Here is a 19,692-nt window from a genome sequence, read left to right on the forward strand (position 1 = left end):
AGGCCAGCATGCACAGTGCAGCCATTTTTAATTGTATTAACTGCACCTGTGCAGACAACATGACAAGTCAAACTGTCTACTGAGCCGCCAGTGGGAGGATTCTATAGAAAATAGAGAAGTGACTAGCTTTTACAAACAGAATGGAGCCGAGGGAAGGAAAAGCTTCAAAACTAATCACATTTATTTGATTAGCAGCGTCATTATTATACAGGCTTAGTTTGTGACAAGCTGTTCGCACTTTGAATGGCGTCTAGGCCGTGGTGGTGGAGCAGAGGTGAAGTATGATCTGAAGATATGGAGCGGGGCTGCTGATGAGCTCAATCCAGCGAGTGTTGGCTGCTGGTTCTGAAACTGGAGCTGAATGTTGGCGGATGAGGGCTGCATTGATCTGACGCTAAAATGACAGCTCCCGGCAGCAGTTTCACAGGTCATGGCAAGATCTGATTGATTTAACAGAGTGGAGAATGCTTTCAGTAAGCAGATGTGATGAATTCAGAGAGAGAGAGGGGGAACATGTAAGTAAATATTGAAAGCATGAGACTGAACCTGCAATATTACTGGGCTGGTATATACACATACCGTGCAGCTGGAGTAATAAGGCTTAGCTGTGCAGGTGCAGAATCAGGTTTGCTTAGGAGTGGAAAATCAGTGCAAAAGTCTTGTAGTGTGCACTGGCATTAACTGGAAAAAGCAGTGGCTATGTGGGAAACTGGCAGGTTGGTGAGTAGCAGCAGAAATAAATACAAACAAGTTAATACGATAAAATAAAAGATCACTGAAGCTACATTAAGGAAGTGACAGTTTTAATTTCAAATGTTTCACCACTGGATCTGGACTCATAGTGTCTGACTGCATCACAGAAAGACAAATTTTGGAGAGTTTCTCTAGTAAAAGTTTCGAGTTTCCACAATGCACTTGCCTTATTTTGGACCAGGCTTGGCTCCCAAACTAGTTGCAATTTCACAAATTGTGGTTTCAGGTAAAAAGGCTTTGAACTCAGAAGCTTTATAGTTTGTTTTTTTTTTTTTTTGTGTTTTTTTTACCCCATCATACATAAAAGGCTGATGGGGTATTGTTATCACGCCGTTGGGCAGGTGGGATACCCAAGTTTGTGAATGCGATAACTCGAGAACGAGGAAATGCAGGATTTTGAAATTGATACCATACGTGCAGCTACTAAAAATCTCACAAAAGTTCAAATCTCAGTGACTTTGAACTCAAGGTCAAATCAGAGATCAACATTTTATGAAAATCACCTAGAATTTTCTAATTTATATCATTGGTGCATCTGCTAAGAGGCTGAGGGGTAGCACTGGTGATGTTACCCGTCAGCCGGCTTTCAATACTTTTAAAGTGTTGAAATCTAAAAGCAAAAACAATAAAACAACCCAAAAGCCCATTGTCAAGCTCTACATGGAGTACAGTGAAGGTCAAACATTTAAGAGAAGGCTGACCTTTTGTGTGCTGAGTTGCACTTTCTGGATGAATTCTGTTTGGCTGCCTCGGTTTCAGGGTCCTGGTGTCATTCATGCTTTCTCACACTGAGAGAGCCATTGTTCATTTTATTAGTAACCATGTCCTATTGTGAAAAGGCAAAATGACTGTTGTTAAGATAAATTTGAAACCCCATAATATGAAAGAAAAGCATATGCAGGTTAACACACCTGCCAACCTTTTGTAAACTAACCCCTGCTATTGCCTTGAGGGACCCCCACTCCTTAGAAAATGCAGTCACCCAGTAGAACAACAGCGGCTGGTTAGCAGGCAGTTATCCTCACATTGCTTTTCAAATGACCCCTTCTCCCTCTGACTTTTACAGGATGCCTATAAATGTTTATAGTTCACCAGAGCTTTATGTTCATTAGTTGCGTGCTCTTTTTCTATTTACAGAAATTAAACAAGAGCCTAAAAGTAGAGCCAGGGACAAGTGATCAAGTGATGCCCTCAACAACCCCTCAGCCCCCTCATCCCCCTCATCCCACGCTGTGCTCTCTCCCTCCCTCTCTGTGCATGGGGAAGGCACAGGGCTCTCTCAGCTCGCTGCTGGTCCCAGTTGGCCACTCATGATGGTCAGTCCACCTACGCCACAGTGTTTTTGCCAGTTGCAGAAAAAGCACAGGCAGCAACAATTGTAATCAGGATGCATGGGAGAGGAGAGCCATCAAAGCTATTTCTTGAGCAAATTCTCCATTCCACATAGACTCACACAAACCCTCTGAAGTTGACACGTGACTAATTAGCATCGAGATTTTGCCAAAGCTGTTTACGCTTTCTGTGTCTCTGTCTGTCACACCCCCCTCTGTGGGGAAGAGTAAATGAATGGTGTAGCCTCCAGTAGCAGCTGGAGAAAGTCAGCGATAATGTCAAGAAACAGCTGGAGCAAGTTCACCTCATTTAAGGCATGACACACTCACTTGTTTACTTATGACTCATATGCACACATCTCCACATACATTGCTGTGTCACGTGAATCCAACCAAACTAATTACCTAATTGGTGCATATGCCGTGTTTGTGTGTACATATCTGCATGTTTAACAGGGAAGTATACCAGCAGGAATCCACTGACAGGATGCTGATTCTAGCAAATGATATCCATTCTTCTTTTACACACAGTACTGTATGTGCTTACAATCCAAACAGCTTGTCAAAGTGGGGGAAAAAATCCACATAATCTCATTGTAATGGATACAGTTCGGGGTTTCTCACACAAAACATTTTTTCGGAGTAACATCACAGCTGTCCCAGTTTTCTCCAGTTTGGGGGAGTGCCCGCTTTTAAACCTGGCACTTCTGAGGAGGATGGATTTCTAAAAAGTGCTGAAGGGGCACTTGCTAACACTTTTACTAAGAAATCTATGATGAGACATTGAACGTTTGTGGAAATAAATCAAAAGTATGTAATTCTACAAAAAAATAGGATTTATAACACTGACTGCTCTGTGAACTGCTGCAATGAAATTTCAAAAGGCACATCAAGCTGGAGTCAGTTACATTTAATGATTTGCTGGTGCGACCAGACACTGACTGTCATTTCATTAAGTACACCTGAATTACTGACAGGTGCCAGACAGGCTGGTCTGAGTATTCCAGTAACTGATAATCTACTGAGATTTCTCCACACAACCATCGGCAGAGCTCACAGAGAATGGTCTGAAATAGAGAAAATATCCAGTGAGTGTTGAGGTCAAAGGTCAGAAGAGAATCGCCAGACTGCTTTGAGCTTGTAACAAGCCAACAGTAACTTACATACCACTTGTTGCAGTCAAGGTACGCAGACAAGCATCTCAATATGTTCAGAGCCACTGCGTAAGTATCCGTTCATCTTGCACTTTTGATTAATTGTGAAGAAGCAGCATGTATTTGTTGTTGTATATTGTAATTGTAATTGTAATTGTTGTATGTTGTAATTGTTTTAAATGCATAACCCTCTTCTTCCATATTTCTTTACACACAGTTGCTCCTGCAAAAGAGGGAAGCTTTACAAAATAAATTCCTTTACAGTTTTTACTATTTCTGCTTTTGCTTGCAATTCTAAGACCTGGTGTCTTTAGTAGGCCATTCTTTTCTACTGGTCATTGGAGCCCAGGTGCTGCACTTAAAATATGGTACATTAAGAGAAAAATCTCTGCACCTAACCAAGTTCTAAACTCTGGTTATGCCCCTGCACGATGCTACTCATGTCCCCTAAAAGCAGGATTTCACATGGACTCCCAACAATTGCACAAAAGCTTGGGAAAACATTGCCTGGTGTGACAAATCTCAATTTCTGCTGTGACATTTGGAAGTCAGGGTTAGGTGGTGTAAACAATATGAAAGCATGGTCCCATCCGGTCTTGCATCAACAGTTAGTGGTGGTGGTGGATGGTGGTGCAGACTTTACAAACCTTGAGCCCCTTAGTACTAACTGAGCATTGTTTAAATTCCACGGCCTACCTGAGTATGAGTGCCTACCCATCATCTGATGACTGCTTCCAGCAGGATAACACACCCACACCATGTCACAAAGCTCTAATCAGCTGAAATTATCTTCTCTAATGTGACAGTGAGGTCAGTGTAATCAAAAACTCTCCACAGTCAACAGATCTCAGTTGAGCAGAAGACCTTTGGGATGTGGTGGAACTGGAGTTTCACATCATGGATGTGGCACCAACAAATCTGCAGCAACTGTTTGACGCTATCACGTCATCAACATGGATCAAAATCTCTGAGGGGTGTTTCCAGCAGCTTGTTGAATCTATGCCATGAAAAATTATTGCAGTTCTAGCAGGTGGTCCAACCCGCCAATAGCAAGGTGTAGTTAATGAAGCAGCCAGTTAATAAGTAATAGCGACACTAACTGTATGTCAGTCCATAACAGCATGTTTGTGACATTCTCATGGGTGCAGGGTATCACAAATAACAGTGGCCATTTGGTATCCAAGTAGAAAGTATCGTAGAAGATTGCACAGTGGGTGGAAAACACCCTGCCTTCGACGGGAGACAAATGATCCCACTGGAGCCATATTAATGTGGCCTTCACTGATCACATCGAGCACACCATATGTGCAAGAAAATGCTACAGCATCACCTCACAAAGAGGTAGGTTTGTGTGTGCGTGTGCGTGCGTGCAAGTGTGACTGCATAATGTCGCCACCCCACAATCCCTCTGCGGTCCTTCAGGAGATGCAACAGATGGACGATATCCTCACAGAGCCGCAGTTTCTCATTCAGGAGAAAAATGTCTCAAAAACCAATCTGCATGAAATTACACAATAACCAAACTGAGACACAAACGGGGATTAAAACAGTCATTTGCCAGCACACTGAGTGAGTACTTGTCTGAGCAAACTGATTAATTGATCAACTTAAAAATTCAGCAAAAAATTCAAAGCACTAACTTTATAAAAACGTTTTTGTATCCCTTTATTAGTTCGGTTGTTTAAACCTTTTAAATCATCATGTTCAAGATTTAATGCAAGTGATTAATGGCAGAAATCACTTGCTCGGTGATTTGTCACACTTGTGATCAAGGAATATCGACTGGAACAGTAAACCCACGACGAGGGAATGCAGCCCAAGCTGAACTTTCACAAAGTGACTTGATCAATGGTTAAATCTCCTGGCAGCAGTTCAGGTAATTGTTCAGTCTATCCTGCTGCCAGTGCCTCAGGAATTCTTTCCTTTTTAATATTTCAATAATTGCTCCCTCTAAGACTTTGAAAATAGAATATTTTACTCGCTCTTCTTCACAGCATCCAAACAAATAAGCCCACACTCTTCTCTTATCCCCAGAGAAGCCAGTAACCGATCATTTTCTCCTTATTAACCCGATTTGCTGATGCCGGCATTCAACCTTAACATTCCCCACCACCACCAAGAATTCAGGATCAGCAGTTGGCTGATGGCCGGGCTGAGGGTTTTATGTTATTATCTGGTTATTGGATTCATCCCCATAATCGGAGAGTTATCCCCAGATAAACTTTTGCCAATCTAGTCGAAGCTTCATCAACAACACTAAACTGATAAGCTGCTCTCCTGACTGACATCATCGCATGTTTTTTTTTTTTTTACTTGACAAAGTTAATGGAAAACAAGCGAAACAAGTACTCTCGTGGCTTTTAAGAGTTCAAGGGGGATCTAAAAATACATCACTGGAGTGCTATAGTTCATCTGTAAATATTTGCTGGTTCACATGTTCATTATCAGTTTTATCCAGCGTCTCACTGAGTCCTTTGCCGTCCCGTGTGCTAACACAAACAGCCCCTCAAACACTTTGGTGAAAAACAGCCCAGTTCCATTTTTTCCCAACAGCTAATAAGTTCTGACAAACCTTTTAGCATTTTAGTAAATCTCGTATTTAGAGGACATACTGTCTGTCCTCATCAGGAGATCTGTGGTAATCTGAAAATTAATAATGCTTCAATCTCACGGTCAGGCTTTTGTTATTGCCAGTAAGAGATTTAATGCACCCTCTGGCTACGCTGATAATAGAAAGGTCATAAAAAGTTACAGCCTCAAGATGAGCTATTTTAAATTGTTCTGTGGACTGGACCAATTAGTTTGATTTGGCTACAGTCTCCAACATTGAAATGCTCTATTGCACCAACTTCTTGGCTGCAGTGCCCTGAGTACCCAGCGTACACTCCGAGCACCCGGAGAATTGAACGCTCGATACACACACAATATACAAATGGGATTTCCTGTAGCTTTGCAGATTTCCAAGCTGTCAAACCGAGTACCAGAGAGTGTGCCCTGGTGCTTTAAGTGCAAATTAGCCAGCACAGTCTAAATATGTACTTCCCCAGATATACTAGATTGCATAATTTCTGCATGTTTTTGCAGGTGTTCAAGGCTGTTACTCGAGTGGGCCATGTTGAGGAGTCGGTGTACTCCCTGCTCCTCTGTTTGTGTGCCATAACGCTGCAGAACAGGAAGGCTGTGACCTCTATACGACTCCCCTGACTGTCAGATGCAACTTGCTGGTTGCTTTATGAAACCTGGAAATTATTCTTTATGTATTCAAATAACAGTTTTAGGGATAGTTTCTGACAGATACTGTATCCAAAGGTTTTCTCAGCCTAATGACCAGCATTCCCAAAGGCTGCTAACTAAATGGGCTGCACAATTTCTGCAAAGTTCCCAGTAATGTTCCCACAGCTTCATAGTTTAATAAGAGACAAAACCCATTAAATTTCTATTAAATTCTGAGTGATATTTTTCATGAAATAGAGAAATGTCTCAGTTTAAACATTTCATATATTTTCTATCTTATAAAATATGGGTTTGTGAGGTTTATGAGATCATTGCATTCTATTTCTATTTACATTTGACACAGTGACTCACCTTTTTTGGAATTGAGTGTATAGATCCTGTTGAACAAGGTCTCTCTTTTAGTAATCTTGGCTGGAGCTGAACTAAACAGCAAGTAAGTGAGGGGGCAAGGGGTGTGTTTGATTTAAAAACTAACTTCATGGTAAAATACATGCAAAAACAAAATCCTCATCTTGTCATGACAATAGTTTTACCAGCTTCTCTGTTTTTTTAGATGTTGGAAGTCAAAATGTATGTAGAAATATTTACAAAATGAACATCATGTTGTATTCAGCAAGACTGCAAACTAGCAACTGAAGTCAATACAATTAAACTGTATGCGCCTAACAGCACTAAGCCCGGCTTTTGAGGAACTAGAATATCTTTTTTGCTTTTTACACCACTGTGAACCAGTTCAGTTGCATGTATGCTGGAAACAGATTCATATAATGTACTGCATGTAGTGAAGACTTCATGGGAATTTAATAGATGAGCACCAAAGATTAGTCTCACCAGTTCAGTGATCACAATATTCGCTTCTGTTCCTGAGATATAGGGTTGAGTAATGGCAAGAAAAGTGTTTTTGCAAAACATTAATATATTATGTTGGCCTTTGACCTTTTGGAAAATGTCATCACTTTGTCATTTTATCTTATTAATAATTTGTGTTCACTTCTGTGATCATTAGCATGTGAATTCTTGAGCTATGACCAAAACGTCACACTGAAAATGTGACCTTTGACAACTAAAAATAAATCTATCCCTCTCACCTCAAAGCTGCTTTTAGGCTGGTTGTTTAAATATTGTGGCTGACTGGTGTAGGTATGGCAGGACAAACAAGCCCTAAGTCAGGGTACACCGTTCTGTATACGGATGGCTTTGCCTGATTGTAGCATTGCAGCAGAAGCTCCACTGATGGAAACGTAAGTGTGATAACAGCCCAGCAGAGCACTCAGGCAAATTCAGTATTTATGGGGAACGTTAAAGCAGTGATGTTGGTCAGTAATTACCCTTTTATTGGATTATTTCAATGCAAACTGTAGGGTGCTTCTAAATTGATGCAGTTAAATAACTTTTTAAAATGACTTAAATAAAAATGCCGCATGCTGCGACACATTTTTCACTGCACTTTTAGTAAGTAGCTTCATATTCACGAGTATAGATACTAAGTAAAGAAAATGTATATTTCCCAAACTAGTGGCTTTAGCAGTACAGTGGTGGTGGTGATCCTCTGCTGAATTTGTAAGTTTGCTCACTTACAAAGAAATGAACAGTATCTTATTTTTATGTTAGTTTCATTTGAATGGACCTTTCATGTCTTGCTAAGTGAGCAAAACTGCAAATTTAGCAGTGAATCAAATAATTATTTAATTTCCCCTGCTGTAAGTGTATTTGCTTTCCTTTTTATTTACAGTAACTATTGAAGCTGAGACCCTCGCTTGCAGGGATATTTCGCATAGAATTTATACATTTTGAACCTCTTGCTAAGGAAGCTCAGATGTTTCTCATTTACAGTATATTTTACTCTTTTCTAATGATATTCACAATATGAATTATTCAAATCCCCAAGCTTAACCTGTGCCAATTACTTTGGCTGAACTTAATTCAGCTAAAAAAAAAAAGAAGTCCAAATTGCTCACCTGATTAATGCTTATTCGGTTCGACTGTTTCTAAAGTGGTTGAGTTTTTGTTGCGAAAATGAAGATGGGCAATTTTCATGAACACAGGTATCGCTGGAGCACTCCAACACTTTCTAATTCCTTACCTGCAATTAATTATTAAATTATTGACTGACCTTTTCAAGTTGAGGATAATTGCTGATGTAGCCAAGTGGAGAAGACACAGCAGTGCATCACTCCTGGCTAATTGATTTGGCCGCTGCACTCATGAACTTTTTCCTGACATCAGCAGTGTGACAGCGAGTAATCACCCATCAGTTTTTGAGATGAGCGGTTCTCTAAGGTGTCTATGAAATCTGAATGCTTGATTATGCTGAGAATCGGGCCTAACCGAGCTCCACATACTGCCCCTCTCTGGCTGGAAGCAGAGCCGTCTGTGGGAGAGCTCATTCCAGGTCACCCACTCTCTGTGGGCGAGAGAGCGAGAGAGGGTGGAGAGTGCAAGAGAGGGAGGGAGACAAAGTAAAAAAAAGGCAGACCAGAGAGAGAGGGAATATCTATAACTCAGTAAGTGCCAGATATCGCATCGCTGTGTTCCAGATAGAGAGCCTTGAATACATTTCAGTTTATTTTGTTGCCATTTATTGACAGAGTGATTCATTTCCTGAGCCTATATAAAGCCATGTACTGTAGCTACAATGAAGTGTCTTTGCTGTGGCAGCGCCTCGTCTGAGAAGAAAATGAACAGTCATTGTATAAAAGACAAATTCGTCCTGTATGCTTGTCTCTCCCTTGAGCTCATCGTGCAGCCAATTAGGCTGAACGCAGCCCACCTACTTTCTTTACCAACCAGCTTGCATCCAGTTGTCTTCAAGTGTACACGTGAATCATGCTTTTGTGGAATTTCTATATTGTTTGCCTGACAATCAAAGTGTTGATGAGTGTCAGATAATGTCTAGTTTGTGCTCAGAAGAAGTTGCCAGTACATTTAAATTAAATAAAATTAAAATTTAAAAAAGCTGGGCAAGCCTGTGTGGCTGCTGGAACTATGGTAGATGACCATGTGTGACAATCAGAAAAGAAGACAAGAAAGCAAATTCACAATGCTTTTGTTGAAAGCACATACACATTAACAGTAAAAAATAAAATAAAATAAAAATTACAACCCAAAGTGTGCCATTATTTCTTGTTGTCATGGAAACAATGCAATTTTTTTTATTGAAAACACACAAAAAAATTCAAGTTTACTGTTGACAGTTACAGGCTGTAATAGACCAGCCAGCTAGCTGTGCAGCTAATTAGCAGCACGCGCTTCAAAAAGTTTCCATATTGCATCACCGGTGCGCAGCAGAGGGGCTGCGCGTGCCGGGTAGGTGCGATCAGTGGGGCTGACGTCTGTCGGTCAGAATGAGCAGCTGCCTGGTGGTGTTTGTGAATGGGGACTTTGTAGTGACAAAGCACAAACCCTTATATATCTGTGTTGGGCGTGTCTGCCATAGCAAAAGTAGTGACACTGAAAAAGTCAGTTACCATGGATACAAAAATTGCCCACATCATTTTTTGTCAGAGGCCTTGTATAATCCCTTTCCCTGTAATTTATTTTATTTTATTTATTTATTTATTTTTTATTATTTTTTTTAATGTATTTATTTGTTTGTTTGTGTGCCCGCGTGCGGGTTTCTTAGCTGGAGCTTCTTTAATTGGACTCCTTTTCCCGTTTCCTCTGATTCATTCCAGGAATATTAGAGTGCGGGGCTTTGACTATTAGCCAAACAACATTAGTGAAATGAGCTTTTGTCTTGAATAATTATACACAATGATAACAAAATAGTTAGCACGCTGTTGACGCACTGCACAGTGATAATGGGTTCTTCCTTGTTTTTCAAATATTTTATAATCGCACTCGTGCTATGAGCTATTAGCAACACCCCTGTGAAATTTAATCAGAGGGCACAGATGAAGAGGCAAAAGGCGGCTCATTGTTTGAATGCTGGGAGCCAGATCTGAACTTGAGCTGAGTGTGTGTGTGTGTGTGTGTGTGTGTGTGTGTGTGTGTGTGTGTGTGTGTGTGTGTGTGTGTGTGTGTCCGGCACTGTCTGGGCGGCACGACATGCCCGGGTAACTTCTGTTTAGTGTGCTGCTGGCCAATGAAAGATGCATGTGACTGAGACCGGCAGTTATAAATCTATTACATCAGCAGGGGTGCGTGTTCACGCTGTTGTAACTCTATTGGTTTCCCATCAGCTGCTTAGATACCCAGACTGCACACAGGACACTGTGCAGTCCATAGTCTAAATCACAACCATCCTCAAGCCTGTGCGCATGCAGAAAGGTCGAGTCCCCGAAATGACAACAGGGAGGTCTTTCAGGCATACATTCCCTTGAATGAGATTAAGGAAAATACGGCTTTTAAAAGCTTATTTATATGGTCAGGAGAGAAAAAAAAACAAGCGCACGAGTTTATTTCCTTGGCAACAGCCTGGTGTTTAAATATAGAATGAGACAATCGTACTCCATTGGGGCTATTTTTTGCCTTTTTTTAAATTTTGTTTAAGAGACTAAGAATGAAAGTCATTGTTAATGGCATCACACAACGTACATCTCCCAAGGCAGTGTCTGAGTCTGGCCTGTCCCATCAGGATGCCTCTAATGGGTAAATAGCAGTGGGAGCTGGTGGTGGGTGGGAGAGTCTGAAAGCAGACCTATTATATTCGAAACCCCGGGATTTATTATTCCTCAAAAGAAAAAAAAAAGTGAGACCATTATCTACTTTTATGTGGTCTTCTCCCTTCTTCCCCCCCCCCCATACCCGTGTTATGCAATCATGTATTTCTTTTATTCCAAGCCTGGGAGGCTCGAGCTCTGACGGAGGAGGATAGAGGACCTCAACAGGTGGAGATTTTTCTTCCTTTCTTTCCTTTTTTTTCGTTCTGCAAGGGATATAAGCGGAGGAGGTGGAGGAGGAAGAAGAGGGTAGTGAACTGTTCCTTAATAATAAGCCCTCTGATCTGCTTATGCTGCGCTGCTTCTTGCCTCAAAGGGTAACTAGGCTTATGACAGCCAGTCCTAGTAGAGCCCCGGCCTGCTAACATGACCCCATGCAGGATCTACACCATCTGTCTGCAATGGGACTCCAAGGCAACACTCAGAGAGAGATGCAGAGAGAGTGATGGAGGTGGGGGAGGAAGAGAGAGAGAGAGAGATGGGGGGGTGTCAGCGTTCCCCGAGGACCCCCTGTGCTTCAGTTTTGATCTGCTAATTATGTTCAATTGAGACTGTGTAATTCACTCGCGTTGCTTCTATTCCCCCTTATCTGAGCCGCGGCTCTTAACAAACTCCGGCGCTGATGAGAGAACATGACACACAATCAGCAATAAAAACGTTTTCCGGTGCGGTAATTTGTATTTATTTATTTATTTATTTATTTTTTAAGGGCTCTGCGTTTTAATTGTGAGGAAGAGTTGAGGTGTCTGCAGGGGGACCAATAGATTGGGTTATAACAGTTGAGCGGATATTGAAATGTTTTATCTGCGCGCAGCTGAAGAGCAGAGGAGGCGCGACGCGGCGACTTCTTTGACGCCGAGACAGTCGTCACAAACACACGCGCGCGCGCACACAATGACACTGGCATCCAGGAACAAACACGCGCGCGCGGCTTCGCTTTAGAGAGATGGCACCAGGTGATGCCATAAACGACGGATGATGCTGTGCGCCATACCCCCTCTCGCGCTTTCGTTTCTTTTTTTCTGCCTGGGAGAGGACGCACGAGGGAAAGCGAACGACCCGGAGAGGGCGAAAACACGACCAGGACAGACAAGGAAGCGACATGTCAGTTTTAACGAGCTGTGAAGTTGGAGTCTCTCTTTTTTTTTCTTAGAGGGGTAGACATGGCGAAATTTCCCTAGCGCGCGCCTTCTTAACTCCCAACCTATCTTTTTTTTCGTTTTTTTATAATGGGAAGATGAAGTCACCCAAGTCTGCACCCCCTCACCACTGCCTCCTCTACCCCTTATATGTTTAATTAACTAGGCTGATGTGTAAGTACCTTCAGCTAGCGGAGCGTGGGCGGCCGGGCTGCTGCGGGGTAAAGACACTGTCGGGAGAATATTTCCTTCTTCTTCTCCGCCCGGACGGCTCGGTTGGCTGCCGAGCGTCACCTTGGTCGTGCGGCGCGGAAAGCTACAAAAATAACTCGACCCGTTTGAACTTGTTCCGAATTGTTTAGGGCGGCTTGGAGTGCGGTGCTCGTCGGAGAGCGCGTGAGGGGAGCAGCAGCAGGAGGAGGAGGAGAAGAAGAGGGGGGAGAGAGGGAGGGCAAGTGAGAAAAGCTAGGCAGAGAGAGAGAGTGTGTGAATATATATGTATGTGTGTGTGTTTTGATGTTATTTGTGACGGAATCCCCCCCTTCAGTCTCCAAGAATCCGCGAGCGGCGCAAGGAGGAGGAGGACAGGAGAGGAGGAGGAGGAGGAGGCGGCGCGCGGACCTGTCCACGAGCCCTCACTGCGGAACGCGCGGGGCTGCCGCTGGAGATTCCAAACCAACGGTTATTTTGGATTCTAGAGTCTAACTGATCCCCGCGCGCCAGGGGGCTTTTTCCCCCACCCCGTCTCTCCCGTTGAATGGACGGCGTTTGACATCTAAACCGAGAGGAATACTACCTATCTACGGGTGGGAGAGGTGGCGGTGGAGGGGGGAAGTCTTCAGAACCAGACAGGTGGATTTATCCGTGTGGTTTCGTTTTTTTGGGGAAGGGAGATTGAATGGAGGAGAAATTGATGGATTAATCTGACGAAGGAGAGTCGTATGCGATTCCCACTCCTGCCGAGGGCACCCGAATGGAGTAACAGGCTGCAATGTCATCTCCACCTGGCCGCCTGGAGAGATGTGTCACGGGAATGGGGTGAGCGTAATTAGTGTTTTTTTTTTTAATTAATTTTTTTTTAGGTTGGGTCAAAACTAACTCTCACCTAAGACGCGGAAAATGAGCGGCATTTGTCGGGGTCCGGTGGTTTTAATATCTGCCGCACTCTCACTCTCCTTAAAGTGGAACAGCGGCGGGGTGGTGTGTGCCTGGTTCGGGTTCCTCCGCGCTCTTACGCTTGTCCGAGTCCTCGTCACACAACCTGCTGCATGCCCTACATAAACGAAGCCCGGCACCGGAGAGAGGAGCGTGAGGGGAATATTCGCTAAAGAGCCACAGGCTGTTTTTACTCCGTCCACCCCCCTCTCTCTCTCTGAGACACACATACAAGCACACGCGCGCGCACGGTGGGAGAGAGCACTAATTCGTCCTTTTCACCGTAGCCTACACCTATGATATGAACTTGTGTTTTCGTCACGGCGAGCTTTTCCCTCCAACAATCCCCCAATAGAGAGACGCAAGCATGCGCGCACTTCTGCTCCGACTCACAAACATATAGCCGCGCACGCGCGCGGAAACAAAAAACACACGCAGACACTTGGAGCTAGCTGGTTCAAACTGTTAAAATGCTAATGAGGTGCGAGAAGTAAAACGACATTGGGTAATAATGTTTATAGCTCACATAAGCACCTGCCTGTACGCTCGCGCCTATTTATAGAAAAGCGACAAAGTCATCAAGTCCTGGGAGCTTGCGGCGCAGTGTTAAAATCTGGTATCTTTTCGTTTCTTTATTTTTCATTTTCAGATCAAGTTTGAACACTTTTCCTCTGGTTTCACCGACGCAGTGAGAAGGAACCAAAATGCCAGTAAACGGACAGGTCACGGTGGCTGCCCGCACGCGCCCTCGCACCACGGCAGCACAAGTCAGCATTCATCGCACGGACTCCGCAGAAGAAGGCGCAAAACCTCCGCGAACACAACCCCGCAGCAGCCGCGCTTTGTGACACCCAAGGTAAGGACCGCTGCGTTCAAGGAGGAGAGAGCGACGCTCTTCTTTTAGACGGAGCGCCGAGCGACGCTAAGCGGCGCTGTTGCATCACATTATCCCCCGGCTGCTGATGAGAAGCCATGTAATGAATTCATATCTCAAATTACAGTTTTCAGGCTTTGAATGCAGTCACGTTGTAGAAACACATTTTCTTCCGTTTTCCTCCTGCTTGGCGTGCCAAGTCTGACACACAAAGTGTCTTCTCCTCTTCTCAGGGACACTGAGGCCTTCACACGAACGCACACGCACGCTCATGGACATGCACACTCATAAACACACACAGATGTTACACTGGAGGGGGTAAATATAAGAATATAGGAGTGTGACGTGGCAGGATGACAGGATGTATAGCCCTGAATGGCCATAAATCTTCATCATGAATGATCCCCATCGTTCCTGTTGGCAAACGAATGCCCTCAATTTTGACTACTTAATATTATGTATGAATGAATGCCCATTTATCATAATCATTTAGAGCAAATTATCATCCGTGCTGCGCCAGACTCATTGTGGTGTTGTAGAGAACTGAGAAGAGAGACTGATGTTGTGCTCAGCAGTAGCCTATTTTCCTGAATAGTGGGATGACACAAAAGGAGATCAACTCTGTAGGGCATAAACGCAATAGAGTGGGGAGCAGAGAATGTCGAGTGCTGTTGCTACCTTCATTAATATAAATATCTCGTGCAAAGCAGCAATGAATTCTGGGTGTGATGTCACAGCACCTTTTAAAAAAGCTCAACAGTATTTTATAACAGGCCTACTTTTCTATTCACTTTCTGTCTTGTTGTTATCACTCCAGAGAGAATTTCCTGCTCAGTTGGGCCTTGTATTTTCATCGCTTCGCAGTCTGCTATTAACCAACTACTGAGACAAAGCTAAACAGGAAAGACCTTAAAAACATCTCTGTGATGTGATGCATACCATATTCTGAGTCCCATTTGGGCTCCGGGATGACATAGTGTTGAAGTGATGTGTCGAAATGCATCTGACTGAGCTGTGCACTGAACCGGCTCCATTGTTGGACAAGCAGGTAAAGTACATCAGAACTCATTGCGTCTAAGCTTCTTGTCAGTGCTGTCAGAAGCAAGGCCCTGTTGTTTTGGATTTCCGCAGTTAAATCGATTTTAATTTCTCGTTTTTAATGTGCCAGTGCCAACATGTTGTTGTGCTGCCTGTAACAAGGCAGTCCTCTTGGGGATTATTTTGGTGGCACCTAAGTGGAACTGTAGGGACTTTCATAGCAGCATTTTAGAGTGAAAGGTGCCTTTCTCTCCCCATGGCTCTGCTGAAACACAAATGTACTACATTTACACAGGGATTCGGAGAGGTTTCTTGCATCAGAGGGGCTGCAGGAGGTGTGCATTCACACTGCTCTGTGTCAACCAGGGCTCTGTGTTTTGGTTTTTAATATTGTGCAAGACATTTTTAGAGTCAGCGCCCAAATTTAGCCCAAAATCTACATATGCCTGCAAGTGGGGGAAAGGTTCAGGGAGCGATCATGCAGAAGTCTTTCTTTTCATGAAAGATACATAGAGTTTTTTTTTCTTTTACCTCTGTTGAACTGTGAGATATACTGAAATGATCCAAAACTATGCAATTATTATTGTGCATTTACTGTGACGTGGTCGTACCACCAGAATGGCTTTGTGTGAAGATTGACTCTTTGATTATAACACTGACTAAACCATACAAATATTGCTTTGGTGCCTCTCAGGTACTAGATACTGTGTTTTTATTTTTAAGTTTTTACTCATATTGTCTCTTTTTCCTACAGTTTAGTGGATTTTAGGTAGGAGTGCTCACACAAAACTGCAACCTTGAGCATTATGAGAAAAATTACAAAGATACTTACAAAAAAAACCCCAAAAACAAAGGAAAAGAAAAGCCAGGGAAACTTGTGGGTGGAATTATTTACCTTCCTGCCCTGTGTTGTAGCTGTATTTGTCCAGAATAAGGTATTGACATATCCCGTGATAGGAGCTACGGCAAATAATCCTCTTATGTGCACACTGTTTTTGTTTGGAGCTCCCTATCCAAGTTGACAAACTGTGGGTTTAAGGTTTTCGATGTCGGTATTCTGCCTACAACATTAACAGCCAAGCCACGTGTAGCCACCGAGCCTCTGGCGTCGCCTTTTAGCTGTCATCTGCTGAGTGAGTGCTTTCTTCAAAGTCAATTAAACCCGCTACTGGGCCTGCACTTTGTTACTTCGGATAATCTCGTCTCAAGAAAACATCCGCGGTCGAAATTTGGTTACACGCGACCCGGCGGCGGACAGTTTGAACCCATTTTCTTGTTCGCCGCTAGAATAACGAAAAAGCCAGAGCCTTTTTGTAAATACAATGGCAGGTCAGATTCGTCTTACACCCAGGGCTGAGAGGATGAAAATTAGTCTTTTCATTTTCCTTTTCTTAGCCATTTCCAGTAAAAAGGACTGAGTGACATATGATAATGAGTATTTTGACCCCTGCTGATCTTCTGTACATTGATGTGTGATAGTGCAGTCTCAGACGCAAGTTAATAACCCAAACGCCTCTTACAAACGTGCACTGTTTAATCATTTAATCAAAACACAGCTGGTACTCTCATTTAAAGAGTTAGTGAGCCATGTGTGATATTAAGTAGGGTTTGACTAATACAGGTTTTTGAACCGATCGTTTTTAAATCAAGCTGACAGTAGATGCCATTTCGTAGAACCACTGCGTGCCTTAACACACTTTTCTGGTGTGTGGGAGTCCCTGCTTTTACATGATAGGCCCTCAAAAGTTGCTAGTGGTGATTAATTAAATCGCCCAACCTAAATGTTTCTAAATGTTATATGAATTCATAACTAAGAATAAAAGATGTGACTGCATCATCGTTGCGGTTACCAGTATTGCGAGTCGAAGCTGTAGCCCTATAGTTTAGATTCTAACTGAACCCGTTGGCAGTTTGACCTGCCTATGGGCCTGTGCCTAATGGTTATAGCTGGTGCACGACATCTCTAGTGAATTTTTAATGGTTTTAAAGTGTTTCCATCTGCTTCAGATTTCAGATAAGTCTTATCCAGTTTCAGCACAGTCTTTCCGAACTTTATGGATAGGATTTAAGTAATCGGATTGGAATAAATCTTAAAATTGGCGTTTTTGTTTGTTTGTTTGTTTTTTAACCTGATAAATCATATTCTCATTGCTCAGGCGAGGATTTGGATTTAAGAATGAAAAAACCCACCTTTAATCAATCTTAAAACTTGTATCTGTGTTTTTCATGACTCAAAGGCAGATAGTTGTGATGCTGGAAATCGAGATAATCTTCATCCTGCTTGAGAGGTGCTTTCGGGGTGGATTTAGAGACGTGACAAGCATAATAGGGCTGTAACCAAGAAATTGCCATCTATACATCTTGAGAATGAATTAGCATTTCATGATTCTATTTTCATCAGCAAACCTGTCAAAACAGTTTCATCCCAAATGTCTCTGTTGCAGATGGAGGGACCAGCTGGATAGTCCACCAAATGGCCTTTCAATTCCTTTATTTTTTTCTATAGATGTCTTTGAATTCATGTAGGCTGCTATTCTGCACTAACATTTCAGTAATACAATTAGAAATCATAAAAGTAATTTTATTTTTCATTATGGTAGCTGTTAGCGACACCATCCATGCTGCCGTAATCACAGCGGTTCATGCCATTTTCATTTTGTCCATACAAATAGTTTTAGCTAAAAAGCAATCTGTTATTATTAACATTTTATATTGAGCTTGTAGTGAGATAAGGAGGGGTGGGATGTTAAGTAATTTATAACTTTGATTGACCTGTATTGACAGGGCTGCAGGAACGTCAGTAAGTCTCAGCAGTTTATCACTGACCGAAACATAACAGTCATACTCTCCCAGTAAAAAGTGAAGGGAGTCCAATTCTGGGGAGAGACTCAACACAACAGTTTTTTAATAGGTAGAAAAATGTCTTAATAGAAATGCTCTGCCAGGCCCCTTATCAATCTGAGGCGAATCTTGGTTGTCGTTACTGGCCACCGTCTCCAAGCAGCCCAATGCCAAAGACTCTATATAAAAGATCGATGTAACATCTGGGTCTGAAAAGGGAAGACAGTGCAGAAGGGCTTTAAGGGGGTCGACTCTGACCTTCCCATTTATCTATGACCTCAGTAAACTCTTTCCCTGATAAATTTATGATCTCATTTAGTGATGTGTTGTTCACAAATGAGAGTTAAATCCAAGTGCGTCAGGACAAATTGAGGAAACAAGTGAAAACTGTAGTGTTTGCGTTAGGTCGTGGATCTCTAGTGAAAAATCTCTGTCAGATCCCCTCGCTCACGACTTCACCCAAAGACAGGACTTTATTAACCAATGAGGGATGGCAATGGCTATGCGCATCTTTTATATACAGTCTTTGTGCAAGGACCTGAAACTGGCTGATAAGTAAAACTTATTTTTAAAGCAGCGTTAATTTTGGGGGGCGGGGGTGTACTTGCCCATAGCATAAAATTCTGTAAAAACAACATTAATAAATTAGCACCCTCCAATGTTATGGCGGACATGTTAGCAAACAATTGCTTATTAAGAAATCCAGCAGGCATGGATCAACATAAGCGTTCATGTTGAGAGGTGCCTCCAGCTACTTAATGAAGTAAGAATGCTCCCTTTTTAATGACTGTTTTCAATTACAGTAACTCCCTAGTGAAACACACTGTATATGGCACTAGTTAGAGTCACTACCGCGAGGCTGAGAGCACTTACTGGATTTATCTGATGTTTTTTACTGAAAAAAACAAACTGCCTGTTGTCGCTGGAAATCTAGTCGACGAGAGTGGAGAGACCTTCCCAAAACACGGATGGGTAAACACAAAAATAAAACCTAAAAGTCATATTGCCAAGAGGATCTGCTGCAGCGTAGTGCAGGAGCACCAACACCTATAATTTTATTATATTCATAATTATTATAAAACTATTGATTAGGGTTACTGTGAATTGACAATGTTCCTTCGAAATAGTTAATCCTCAATACTGATAGCAGGCTTTTTTCTGAAAATATATATTTTAAAAAATGGATGCAGACAGATTGCTCCTCTTTGATGTCAGTATTAATCTTTCAATTGAAAGCTTAAGGCTTTCAAGATGGTGGAAGTTTCATTTTGGATTGTAACCTCCCCCCTATGTGCCTATTTGAATGCTGTGCTTTTGAATTAGCTTGATTAGTATTAGGCACAACATGTGGCTCTGAGAAGAATCCAGATTCCTAGGAGGCCGGGTTGTTACCTTAAAGGATGCCTCTTACACTTTGTCACTGAAGGGTTTTTTTTCCAGGCTGAGAAAGAGGCTTAGGAGGTGCCTAAGTGCGGCCAGCCTGGCTCTGTCATTTCGGCCAACTTAACACCC

At 42.6% G+C, this 19,692-nt stretch overlaps 1 protein-coding gene and 1 long non-coding RNA gene across 2 annotated transcripts in view; one reads left to right on the forward strand and one right to left on the reverse strand.

The window, feature by feature from the left end:
• Positions 1 to 365: 365 nt before the first annotated feature.
• On the reverse strand, positions 366 to 1,795 carry LOC120440467. The gene is made up of 4 exons (XR_005613270.1): positions 1,688 to 1,795; positions 1,455 to 1,579; positions 580 to 709; positions 366 to 440 (listed from the first exon to the last, which is right to left on the reverse strand). It is a non-coding gene; the product is annotated as an uncharacterized LOC120440467 (long non-coding RNA).
• An 11,108-nt stretch (positions 1,796 to 12,903) lies between these two features.
• Positions 12,904 to 19,692, forward strand: part of grin2ab (glutamate receptor, ionotropic, N-methyl D-aspartate 2A, b) — a 115,965-nt gene continuing 109,176 nt past the window's right edge. The window contains exons 1-2 of the mRNA XM_039613029.1: positions 12,904 to 13,310; positions 14,077 to 14,283. Of these exons, the coding sequence (XP_039468963.1) occupies positions 13,293 to 13,310; positions 14,077 to 14,283 (225 nt within the window). The 5' untranslated portion in view covers positions 12,904 to 13,292. The remainder of the gene's footprint in view (positions 13,311 to 14,076; positions 14,284 to 19,692) is intronic.

This window comes from Oreochromis aureus, linkage group 6 (genome assembly GCF_013358895.1).
Source record: "Oreochromis aureus strain Israel breed Guangdong linkage group 6, ZZ_aureus, whole genome shotgun sequence".
In the NCBI taxonomy this organism is placed as follows: Eukaryota; Metazoa; Chordata; class Actinopteri; order Cichliformes; family Cichlidae; genus Oreochromis; species Oreochromis aureus.